Source organism: Papio anubis, chromosome 12 (assembly GCF_008728515.1).
Source record: "Papio anubis isolate 15944 chromosome 12, Panubis1.0, whole genome shotgun sequence".
Classification (NCBI taxonomy): domain Eukaryota; kingdom Metazoa; phylum Chordata; class Mammalia; order Primates; family Cercopithecidae; genus Papio; species Papio anubis.
The window spans coordinates 31096568-31110247 of NC_044987.1; the positions used below are offsets into that span (position 1 = coordinate 31096568).

At 35.6% G+C, this 13680-nt stretch overlaps 1 protein-coding gene across 5 annotated transcripts in view; it reads right to left on the minus strand.

Moving 5' to 3' along the window:
* Positions 1-13680, minus strand: part of DYNC2H1 (dynein cytoplasmic 2 heavy chain 1) — a 354596-nt gene that overhangs the window by 317358 nt on the left and 23558 nt on the right. For 4 of the 5 annotated variants that reach the window (XM_031653014.1, XM_031653012.1, XM_031653013.1 and 1 more), the window contains exons 14-20: positions 12440-12592; positions 11737-11835; positions 10203-10342; positions 9889-10117; positions 8595-8722; positions 4174-4289; positions 3424-3551 (exon numbers count right to left, since the gene is read on the minus strand). In XM_031653014.1, the coding sequence (XP_031508874.1) occupies positions 3424-3551; positions 4174-4289; positions 8595-8722; positions 9889-10117; positions 10203-10342; positions 11737-11835; positions 12440-12592 (993 nt within the window). The remainder of the gene's footprint in view (positions 1-3423; positions 3552-4173; positions 4290-8594; positions 8723-9888; positions 10118-10202; positions 10343-11736; positions 11836-12439; positions 12593-13680) is intronic. The other variant, XM_031653015.1, reaches the window with a different exon arrangement.

Here is a 13680-nt window from a genome sequence, read left to right on the forward strand (position 1 = left end):
TTTTTACTATTCAATAAAGCAATAAAATCCATTTAAACATTTTTAAATATCACTATGCATACATAATAAAACAGACAACAAAGGAAATTCAAAGATAACTCAATTGGGCAGGCCTGGCGGCTCACAACTGTAATCCTAGCACTTTGGGAGGCTGAGGTGAGGGGATTAAGATTAACCTAGTCAACATGGTGAGAACACATCTCTAAAGAAATATATTTAAAAATTAACTGGGCATGGTGGTGCACATCTGTACTCCTAGCTACTGAGGAAGCTGAAGAGGGAAGACTGCTTGAACCCAGGAGTTTGAGGCTGCAGTGAACTATGATTGGACCACCTCAGGATTTTAAGTTTCTACACGTGAACGGAACTCCAGTTAGCCTGTAAAACATATCACAATAGTTTCCTAGTCTACCTACCTCCAGTCCTACCCCTCAAATCCGCATACCAACAAACAGACATACCAAAAGAGAATTATATAATACCTTGCTATATAAAACCTAGCAACAGCTCCCCAATGACCACAGAATATGAGATTCTAAGGTCCTTGATATGGCTCACATGAATATTCTGCCTAGTTCTTTTATTAGCTCATGCCACTTCCCACCTCTTATAGGTACTTCTATTATCTTTTATTATCTCATGCCACATACTACCTCTTATAATACCTAATTGCTTGCTGTTCCCGGCAAACAACATCAATTTCTCCTCTTAGCTTTTGTGACACTACAATCTCTTGTCTTTCCTCCCACTCCATTCATCTCCTTTGCTCCTCCTCTTATGCTTGAAGTGTAAATTTTCCAAAGTTCAAGCCTGGTCTTACACACTGTGTTTGTTATCTACCAGTTGGTCTAAGCCAATCCCCAGGCTTAAATCTCATGTATCTAAAAAACACTTCAAAATTTTTATTTGTAGTCCTTACTTTTACTCTAAATTCCACATTCCTCATTCAATTTCTACCAGACAACTTAATCTCTACCACTTCCAAACTCCAGTTGCTCCTCTAGTCATCCTTATTTCAGGAAATGGCACCAATACGTTCCCAGCTGCTCAAGCCAAAACCCTAGGAGATATTTTGATTTGTCTTTCTCTAACCACACCCACCCCCACACATCATCAATCTCTCCAATTCTATCTCCACTACTACTACATGATACAAGTTTCCATCATTTCTTGTCTATCATATTGTAATATCCTACTAACTGGCCTGGCCACTGCTATTGTCTCCCTCCAATTCATTTTCCACAGAACAGCTAAAGCCATCACTTCAAAATGTCAGAGACATTCTGTCACTCCCCCACTTAAAGCCGTCTAAAGACTTTCTTATTACACTCAGAATAAAATACAAACTTCTTATGATTGTCTAAAAGTATCTTTGTAATCTGGACTTGCCTCTTTCCAATTGCACCTCATACGATTCATTCTCTTCCTTGAATACTATGCTCTCTTAATAATTAACTCTCTTGATGTTTACATGTCTCTGTTCCTTAAGCATACCAAGCTCCTTCTCTACCTTAAGATCTTTGTGCATGCTATTCATCCTTTTTTGGAATGATCTGTCCCCAAATCTCAGAATGGTTTGCTCTTTCTTATCTGTCAGGTCTCAGCTCAAATGTCATCTCTCTGAGAAGATATCCCATGATCACCAACCCTAAGTAATATCCCCTAGTTGAGCATACTCATCCTCACTTCTCTCCTCTCTCTCTCTCAAAATCCTCTCTTTTGCTCTCTCTCTCTCTCACACACACACACAAACACACACATACACATACACATACACATATGATCCATGAGAATAGAATATTTTCACAGCTGCATCCCCAACTCCTAGTACACCTAGTATGGTGATCCATACATAACAGTCAAATGCCTCTGCTAACTGCCACAGCTCATAACCATTCCTATTTTAGCTAATTCCTTCTACAAGACAGATACATTATTTTATTCACCTGTAAATCCTCTTTAATACCCTTAAGTCTATCACACAAAAGTCTGTAATTCTTTCCATTGGGGTGGTATTTTATTCACCTTGAAACTCTCTTTATAATTTTAAGTCTATCACATGGTGGGGGCAAATAAGTTTGTATACTAATTTGAATTATTTCTCCTTCTTGCTCCAAATATAACCAAAATCATCTATAATGTTATAAAACTTTGGCTTGTGTATTCTGGGCTCTAGCCTTCTGGATAGTTTTCTATGAATCTTTACCATTCTCCTTTGTATTTAATTATGAGCTCTTCCATTATATATGCATGTGTGTATGTGTACTCCTAGTTTAGCTCTTAACTTCATACTTTTGCAACCTACAGTTATAACTCTAAAGGTAATAGTGTGAATTAAGTTTACTCTTACTCTAACATGCCACGTCATAAAACAGACTGCAAATATATGTAAAAATAATACGAAGTATTACTGTTACTGTTTCATTACACTAATAGTGCATCAAAGTCTACTTATTTATTTACTTACATATTACATATTTATTTTGAGACTGAGTCTTCTCTGTCACCCAGGCTGGAGGGCAGTGGCGCGATCTCAGCTCACTGCAACCTCTGCCTCCCTGGTTCAAGAGATTCTCCTGTCTCAGCCTCCTGAGTAGCTGGGATTACAGGCACCCACCACCACACCCAGCTAATTTTTGTATTTTTAATAGATACGGGATTTGACCATGTTGGTCAGGCTGGTCTTGAACTCCTGACCCCGTGATCTGCCTTCCTCGGTCTCCCAAAGTGCTGAGATTACAGGCGTGAGCTACCATGCCCAGCCAAGAGTCTAATCGTGAGCTAACCAGTTGAGCCAGATTATTGTGGACCTCCTTATAATGTTGAGATTATATATTTGTAAATAATGACATATAATTACCTAATTTAAACATATTCCATGCAGTAAAAAGTAATAATAAGGCCAGGCGCGGTGGCTCACACCTGTAATCCCAGCACTTTGGGAGGCCGAGGCAGTTGTATCACGAGGTCTCAGGAGTTCGAGATCAGCCTGGCCAACATAGTGAAACCCCGCCTCTACTAAAAATACAAAAATTATCCGGGCATGTTGGCATGTGCCTGTAGTACCAGCTACTTGGGAGGCTGAGGCAAGAGAATCGCTTGAACCCAGGAGGTAGAGGTTGCAGTGAGCCGAGATCGCGCCACTGCCCTCCAGCCTGGGTGACAGAGCAAGACTCCATCTCAAAATAAATATTTAAGTAAATAAATAAATAGACTTTTGATGCACTATTGGTGTAATGAAACAGTAACCGTAACACTTAGTATTACTTTTAGATATATTTGCAGTCTGTTTTATGATGTGGCATGTTAGAGTAAGACTAAACTTAAATAATTCACACTATTACCTTCAGAGTTATAACTGTAGGTTGCAACTCAAAAATAAAGAAAGTAATAATAATAATAATATTACTTTGTGATTCTCACCTCTGGCTTCCGTTCTTGTAACTTACTATATCGTAGATTTGCATCACCAATTTCTTCCACAGACTGGGGCATAATTGTTAAGACTTCCATAGCCTCAGTAACAAATGTATCAATTTCATGTAAATGAGCTGAGTGGTAACATTGAAATACAAGAAATGTAATTATTACCATCCAAAATACTAAATTACATAATTTCTAAATCAAGGGTGGTAGAAGTAATCAGTATATGGAATACAATAAGTTCTAAATTATCATTTGCTTTCATAAAACAAAATTTCAAGATGTGGAATAAGCAAAGAAATTTCTTCCCATGAAAGTTTAGTTGCTTTGCGTTGTATTTAAAAATGTTAAGAAAAGCTTAAAATGCACTCATGTTTAGTAAATTTTACTGAACATTTTTCATCTTTTATATAACATACTAAAACATCTCAGTTTAAAGGAAAAAGAAGAAACTGTGGTATTTTGAAAAATACTTTGTCATTTGAGGAGATAAGCAGAAATACATTATACCAGAATTACCTACCTTTCTCAATTACATAATGCAACAATCTGATACTAGCTCAGACTGCAAATAATAAAGATGTCTTCATTTTAGACTTCTTGAAGATTGAATATGGACTTTTCCCGCTTTTTTAAAATTAGTTCAGTTTTAGTTTTTAATGATCATTGAAATTCACATTTTATAACTCTCAAAGTACATGCTTCTACATATCAAATTAAGTAAAAATTAAAATTAAAATGTGTCTTTACCCTGTATGGACTTCTTCAAAGAAAGAACAAGCAGATCAAATAACTTCTGGATGAGATCATCAATCACAGTCTTCACAGGGTTGCAGTTAATATTTAAACAATCTACCTTGACAGCACTGAAAAATGTCAATGGACATATTTTGACATAGAAAAGACTAATTAGAGGAAAAGAGTCTCATATAATAACGATTTCATGTAATACAGTTAAAAATGTATATCAACAGTAACATAGTGATCTTTTAAGCACATTTAGATTCAATTTAGCAAAAATGCCTTACACATACTATTTTGAAGTTTTTCATTGAACAATGATTTTGTTATAATACTACAAGTTTAATCATCCAGCATATATCAGCTTCAAAAAAAGGTGGTACATTATGAATTACTAAAGTATCAAAAGAATATATTTAAATATTAATGAGTTCTCTTGTCACAGCATGTAATACACCTATTTAAATATTTATAAAATAAATTTACTATCCTGCAGCCAAAATGCAAATAATAAAAATAAGACAAAATTAAATATAGATAGAAAGTAAATTTAGACTGTTAAAGTACTAAAACGATGAGACACCATTGTACACTTAACAAACTGAAAAAAATGTAATGAATGGTTACTTTGAATCTTCAATTGTGTGGGCAAACAGAATTCCCAGAACTGTTAGAATATAAAACAATGCAATCTTTGTAAAGAGCAATGTATATATCAAATAATTTTAAATTGGCATATCTTTTGTCTTAACAACTCTACCTTTAGAATTTATCCTAAGAAAAATTGCAAGGCAGACTCCAAGATTTATACACAAGTATTTTCATGAAAGCACTAACTATAATAGTGAAAAGTTTGAAACAAGGTAAACATAGAAACAGCACAATAAATTTTTAAATATACATATAATTCACATTTTTGACATGCAGAAAATAACATTGCAAACTATCAATGAAATAATATTCCATAAAAATAGCAGGATAGGCCAGGCGTGGTGGCCTGTAATCCTAGCACTTTGGGAGGCCGAAGCAGGCGGATCACCTGAGGTCAGGAGTTCAACACCAGCCTGGCCCACCTGGTGAGACTCCTGTCTCTACTAAAAATATAAAAATTAGTCAGGCATGGTGGTGCACGCCTGTAGTCCCAGCTACTCAGGAGGCTGAGGCAGGAGAATCGCTTGAACCCAGGAGGCAGAGGTTGTAGTAAGCCGAGATCACACCACTACGCTCCAGCATGGGCAACAGAGCGGGACTCAGTCTCAAAAAAAACAAACAGCAGGATATAATATAATCTACATTTTATAAATGTATATACTAATATGTCCAAAACATCAAATATCAACAGGAATTGTCTCTGTACTTTACTATATTTAAAACAAACTATAAAACAAATGTACTATTTCAATAATCAGAAAACAAGGATAAAGTTTTAAACAAGTAACTATTTCCATTGCACCTCAATGCAAATTGTAACGTTCTAAGCAAAGAGAAGCTGAACCAGACTCACTCATCTGAGGAAAGTCTCATATTTATCTTCAATTATACAGAGTTAAAACAAATCTGAAAACTTTGGTCAAAAAGATTATTCGGAAAGCTACTTGCCTTTCTTAAAGCATAGAGCCAAGTGAGATCCTTAAGAGGTAAATTACATGTTTTAATTATGTACCATTTTATTTTAAAATATAATTTTCTTTTAAAGTTTTACTTATTTATTCTCAATCACCTACTAGCTGGAGAAATTTAAACTATAAGTCTTAACAACCAAAAGCTATATATAACAGCCAATTTTCTTGACACATGAAATTATAAAATTTCTGAAATCCTGACACATAAAGAGTCATGATTTCCAATATTTGATACATGAAGATACGTGATTTTGGAAAACCTAAAAGATTATACTATACTGTATTTTGCTAATGAATTAACATAAAGTGATACAATTGCAGCAAAGAAGTTTTACTCACTACAGAATGCTGTGGACAAGGCTAACATTCATCTTTCATTTGAAAATATTCACAATATGAAACTGAGATTCTGTTCAGCCATAGATAGCAATGGAAGATGACTCATATATCAAAGATGCATATTCAAAAATTATTTTCTTATGATACTATCTAAAACATATCATAATAATACAGCTTTTCTAACCTTACAGCATATTTCCAAAAAGTACCAATAAAATGTGTGTGTTTGTATGTGCATATGTGTGTATTCACTTAGATGAATACATGTTAATTTGTTAGCAAGAAATGGCAAAATGAAAAATACAGTGTGGGATAGGCGTTGTTTTTTGTTTTTGTTTTTGTTTTTCTTTTGGTAAGGATCATAAATACGAAAGCTATCTAAAGCAAGGGACAAAAAAATAGTAGAGGTAGCAGTAGAGGTTCTTATGCAGTCAGGTGACAGCATTAAGTTAAAGAAGATGGTCAAGATTGGGATCAAAAGCAAGGTCCAATAGAGAAGAAAAACCCCATGTGCAAGCACTACAAAAGCACTATCTTTTCCTTACTTTAAACTAATGTTAATAGTACTACCGGTATCCAAATCACCCACGCTCAAACCCTCAAGTCATTTGTCTCTTCCTATTCCTACTCCCTCATCTTCCTCCAATAAATAAGACTTCTTAATTCCTCATACTATTTCCTCCTCCTCATTTTGAGATCCAATAAGGTAATTCAATTAATTATTATGGCCGGTTGTGGTGGTTCATGCCTGTAAGCCCAGCACTTTGGGAGGCCAAGGTGGGCAGATCACCTGAGGTCAAGAGTTGGAGACCAGCCTGGCCAACATAATGAAACCCTGCCTCTACTAAAAATACAAAAATTAGCAGGGTGTGGTGGTGTGCACCTGTAGTCCCAGCTACTCGGGAGGCTGAGGCAGGGGAATCACTTAAACCCAAGAGGCGGAGGTTGCAGTGAGCAAGTATCATGCCACTACACTCCAGCCTGGGTGACACAGCAAGACTCTGTCTCAAATAATAATTATTATTATCATTATTATTACTGCTCTTCTGGAAGACTGACAGACTAGCTGGTCTGCCTCCAGGATCTCTTTATCCCACCATGTATCTGTGTTTCCAGATTAAATTTCCTAATGAACAGCTTTGGTACTGACACACTCCTGTTTAGAACCCTTTAAAAGCTAATCATCCCAAAATGAATAAAATCCAAATTCTCTTTTTTGTGTACCTTATCTATTCCTTTCCAGGATCATCTCCCTCTAGTCCCTAATAAAACATTAACTCTAATACAATTTTCAATTAACTAACTTCATATTTTCAGCACACAATTCCTTTTGCTAAGAGGTTCTTTTTTACCCTCCCATTTTCATTTGCACCTGTCAAAATCCTAGTTCAAGTGTTACTATCCTAACAAAGATTTTCCTTGATTTTGCCCCAGACAGAGGGGATGTCATCATCCTCTGAATCCCCATAATTTTAGTTCTGTCTTAATATGGAATATAGACTATTCCATCTGATATTAATAACAATTAAAAGTAACTCACATTTATTGAAAACATACCCTGTGCCAGTTACTTATATGGAAATTACTCAATCCTCAAAACACTATGAGATTAATAACTATTGTTGCTAATATTTTAAAGCTAAAGAAATTTAGGTTCACAATTTCAATGACCGTCAGTCACGCAGCTGGTAACAGCTACCTAACTCCAGAGCCCACTTACCTAACCCCTGTGTGTACTTGAATTAATCATCAAATATATTTGTCTTATTGCACTACCAGAGAATAAGCAATTCATCTCAGGTCCTCTGTCTTCTTCCTCTTTGTACTCCTAAAGCACAAAGTTGTGCATTTTATAAACACTAAGTATTTATTGAAAGAATGAAAACATAAATTAATAAAAGTGATATTACCCTTTATAGGTGATATATGCATGATTACACAAGGCCTTTCATGGAACTTATTGCTAAGAGTGGTTCTGGTGGTGAGTATTTCAGATCCAAGGAGGCTATATTCTCAAGTAGCTGAGTTGCCCCTTAGAGGCTTTTATCCACATTTAGGGCAATATCTAAATGCAGCACTATGTTGTACATCTTGAAAGGAAGCAGAGCAGTACAAAAGCAGAGTGAAATGTCACTAGCTTTATATTCTCTAGTATGCTCTCACCAGTAGCTTCTAACCGTACTGAGATTGTGCCAATGCATATCAAACATAGCTCCTCATACTAGATCAAGATCAAAGCCTCTTTCTTCAGTCTATTCTACCTAATAGGTCTCAGCCAGCAGAGCTTCTAGAAGGAAAACTTGTTTTATTCTCTGTAACACCCTACCTAGATGATACCCAAGTGTCATAGCTGAGATCTACAGGAGGCAAGAAGCTGATCTGCCTTCAATACCACTAAGTAGAGAGCTCCCTTACTGTCCATGTCAAAAAATTATTATGGTACGTAAGTACTACATTAACCTCCAATACCTTGGAAGTCGTTCTACTTCTTTCCCTTTTATTTTTAATGCTTTAAAATTTTTCTCCCAATCATGTACAGTAAAAAGATGCTTTTCCACCAGAGCTTCCATATCAACTTGTCCAATTACAATCCATTCCTGTTTAAAGGAAGAAAAATGTATTATTAAAGATATAGAACCAGTACGTTAACATATAATAGAATCGATCCAACTATTAAAACCAACAAAAAGAGGCAAATATGAGGTATTCAAGTGTCAATTTAAGTAATATAATCATTACCACACAGCCTAAAGAATAAAGAGAAAAAAAGAGATTTAATACGCAAATGCAGTGATCATAAACTTTTTAAAAGGAAATTATATAAACCCTCTGTTTAGATTCTCTTCTCAAATTAAATATATACAAAACTTCAAAGGTGGAATCACTTCTGCAAAACCAAGAGTCACTATAGGCTACAAATCTGAAAGTGTCCAGATTCATCCTAGAAATCTAAGACACAGAAGTATTGCAGTGGCAGTTAAGACACTGGTCAAATTCTTGTCATATGTCTAGGATCAATACAAATGAGAAACACAATTAGTTTATACTTAAAGTTAGTTGGGATGATATACTTAAACAGACATAAGATGTTAAATCGCTCTGATTTCAGTAACATTTGAGGGCTTCAGAGGAAGAATTAAAATTGACACAACAGAACTATATCACATTCTAAATTGACACAATTTTTTTTCTTTTTTCTTGAGATGGAGTCTCGCTCTGTCACCCAGCCTGGAGTGCAGTGGTGCAATTTAAGCTCACTGAAACCTCCACCTCCCTGGTTTAAGTGATTCTCCTACTTCAGCCTCCAGGGTAGTTGGGTTTACAGATGCCCGCCACCACGCCCAGATAATTTTTGTATTTTAATAAAGATGATGTTTCGCCATGTTGGCCAGGCTGGTCTCAAACTCCTGAACTCAAGTGACCCATTAGCCTCGGCCTCCCAAAGTGCTGGGATTACAGGTATGAGCCACCATGCCCAAACCGCCAAGTTGACACAATTCTAAAAAATAAAAAGCAAATAAAAACAAGTTTCTCAATTGTCACAAAATAGTCAAAGACACACACAAAAAAAAGTTCCCATAACTTTTTTCTCTTCTGCAGTGTAAATCTAGGTTGTATAAGTATCTACGGATCCAGCTCTCTGGTTTGCCATATTTTAATGTTATGCCACACAAGATAAACTACTAATGTATACATTTAATGTAAATTCAATCAATCAGAAATAATTTTAGGATGCAAGGATGGAACATTACATGTTCTATACCTTATGTTGGTGTAAAACAGCTGACAATCTTCTAAACAGATCTTCTGCTTTGCTGAAAATTGTCAAAAATCCACTTGCATTTCTATCAATCATAATAGAAAAAATAGATTCGTCTCCTGCCTCACCCACTCCCTTAAACTGATTCGGAATGCCGATGAATCTCTTCATTTCTCTATAATATTTAGCCCGGATTTCTTCAAAAGGGGGCCTGAATTGTAATCGTCCCTGTCTAAAATTAAATAAATAACTTTAAAACATAAATTATTAGAAAATTACACATTGAACATTAAATTGGGGTTTAAAAAACATCTTACTTGTAAGTTAAGTCTATATTTATTTCTGGCAAATTCTCATTAAGTGCTTCTAAGCCCATCTGGTACTGATGCTCCAGAGCTTTGTACAGTTGATGATTCCAGTGTTGTTTCCATGCATGCATGTCACTTGCTTGGAATCCCTAATATGTTACATTCACATTTTTAATTTAGAAATTAGGCAGCAGAATGGATTTTTCATTTAATACTTTCACGTCACATAATGCACATTTATAATCACAAAAATAAAACCAACTCATTTCAAATGTGTGAAAACAGGTACATCTTTGTCACTCTCTGTATAAGCGTATTTAGAGACAAATATGAAAATCTAATCTTCATACTTATAAATAGTATTTTAAAAGATCAGCACAATTTAAAAAGCAAGCAAATATTAAATGACTTTTATATTTGGACTTTATTTTATGATGTAGTACCACAAATACTGGTTTATTTTATGAACGTCTTAGTCCTTTTTCAAAAATTCCCATCAAGTATAGCTCTTCTCTTCCCTTCCCACTTCTTTTTTTTTTTTTTTTTTTGAGACGGAGTCTCGCTCTATCACCCAGGCTGAAGTGCAGTGGCCGGATCTCAGCTCACTGCAAGCTCCGCCTCCCGGGTCTACGCCATTCTCCTGCCTCAGCCTCCCCAGTAGCTGGGACTACAGGCGCCCGCCACCTCGCCCGGCTAGTTTTTTGTATTTTTTTTTAGTAGAGATGGGGTTTCACCCTGTTAGCCAGGCTGGTCTCGATCTCCTGACCTCGTGATCTGCCCGTCTCAGCCTCCCAAAGTGCTGGGATTACAGGCTTGAGCCACCGCGCCCGGCCCCACTTCCCACTTCTTACATAATGTAAATCTACTACATATTTTAAAACATAAGAGATTTAAAATATTAGATTGTTCATAAGAATGTACATACATTTTTGCTTCTATACAACCATAAATATATCAATTCTAGTACTTTTGCTTTTTCTTGAAGTTATAAAAACTGAAAAATATTAAATATATGTAAATGTGTGAGACATCTAACTCATATTCCGCTAAGATTCCATCACCATCTACTATGTAGCAGGCTTTGTGCTAGCCACCTTTATATGCATCAACTATTATATCAAAATATGAATAGAACTCAAGTTTTACCTCCAAAAAGGAAAAAAAAAATCTGAAATAAAATTATTTCAATCATTAGGATTCTACCTAAACTTAACTTTGTTTTTTATGGATGTCACAATCACCTAAAAGAGAACTAACAAGTGATAGATATTTAAATACCAAGACAAAAATCTACAAATTCTGAATTGAGGAATTTGGCATTCCATAAGACACTACAGGAACTTATTTTTATATTTTTAAATGTAAATTGATCATTCATATATGGTCTTTATATATAATTCAGTCAAAAATTATAAATCTATTAGGATTTTATTAGCAAGATTTAAAGGTAACTTTTATGAACTTCTCGGCAATTCATATATTGTATTTGCATTCTGAAAAGGCCATATTTCGAAGTATACACACAAAATAAAACATACTCTACCTGTGCTTCTACAGTTGCTAAGCCAGTTCTCAATTCTTGTAATCCATCTTTCCAACGCTGCTGCTGCCGAAGCAGATCAATATTCATAAGAACAACCACCTGTGAAAAATTAGAGCATACTAGTCTCAAAATATTGCTGGAAAAATAGTAACTTTTCAGTGGAGAAACCTGACAGATACCACCTTAAACAAGTGATCAAGCTTAACTTAATCTATACAAGATGTATCAATACTTGACCAATCTACTGAGAAGGGCAAAACATCACTTCTGTGCTATTCCTGCCAAAATAGGACAGCCCCAATCATATAAACCCAAATCAAGGGAGATTCTACAAAATAACTGACCAGTACTCATCAAAGTCATAAAAAATAAGGAAAAGACTGAGGAGGGGGAGGCTACAGAGATTCAACAACTAAATGCAGAATTGGATTCTAGATTGTATCCTAGAAAAAAAAAAAAAAAAAGAATGTTAGTGGAAAATTGTAAAATTGAAAACAGTCTGTTTCCTGGTTTTGATAACTACTCTGGTTATATAAGTTGTTAACAACAGGGAATTTGGGCAAAGGGGAATTGTGATTTCTCTGTACTATTTTTGCAACTTTAAGTCTCAAATTATTCCAAAATAAGTTTTTAAAAATTGTATCTTAATGACTTTTTAAATAATATCATTCATAGTTTATTCAAATTCATAAACAAAATATACCTTTTCACAAAATGTAGTGTGCCATTTTCTCAGTTTTCTATTTTCAGTGGCAAGCCGTTCAGCAGCATTTTGGAGTTTTTGGATATAGCCTTCTAATTCTTTAGGATTATCCCAAGTAATCTGTGATTTCCCTCCACTTCCTGTTTTTGAATTCTATGGTACAATAAATAACCTTTAGTATGCATATGTATTTCTTTTTTCCAAAAGTTTCAATATTCTATATCAAAAGTTCAATTATCCCCAACTCTGACCTACAATAAAGAAAGCACATAATAATTTTCCACTTTATAAATGATAAGACAGTCTGGCAAAGATTGAGTAGCCCATTTCTTCCAGCTTCTCCCTTTTACAACTGAAAAGCCCTAGACATAACACAACAAACACACATAGGGTGACGGAAAGGAAGAATGAAGAAGGCAGACAACCTAGAAACCTCAGGAATTAAGGCACGACAAACCTGGGTTTCCTTATTATCTCCTATACATCCAGGACAGGGCGCTGGAGAAGCTTCCAATCTGGAACCACTGACAGGCACAGACTAAAAAAAGCTCCAGGAGAAGCCTATACAGGGGTAGGAAAACAGGAGCCTAACAACAGAAAATGTTTTTAGCAATACACATCCTATTGCAGTTTAACACCAAAGAGACAATCACCCCTTTCTACCATTTCAGTAGGACTAAGTAGAAAGTTGATCTTCCATCACCTACTTGGCAAAAGCAGGCAGTGCTCCAATTCCCTTGCCAAGGTAATATTCATGAGGCTGAACAAGGAGTTGAGCTCCCACCCCCACTCACAGCAACAGAAAGGTGTGAATCTGCCCTCCACTCCTCGACGACTCCTCCCTAAAGTCAACAGGGCCCAGAAGGGAGCTGAGCTTAAACCCCAGCTTGGAGGCAACAAGGTGCCTCCAAGTTGGTGCCTCACTTTCACAACAAGGTATCAGTAAAGTAAAATGGAGCACTAAACTTCCATTCCACTCATCTGCAATAAATCAGTGTACAAATGCTCCACTTTGATACTGTAGGGCCCAGCAGGAAACTCAACACACACACACACCCAAGACACTCAGCAAAGAGACTGCTTTCTAAAATATAAAAATTAAATATTATACAGTGCATCATAATATCCAAAATGACCAGAATGTAAGGGAAAATCACCTGTGTTACCAAGAGCTAAGAAAACTCAGAACTTGAATGAGAAAACATAACAGATGTGAACCCTGAAATGAATCTGATATAAGA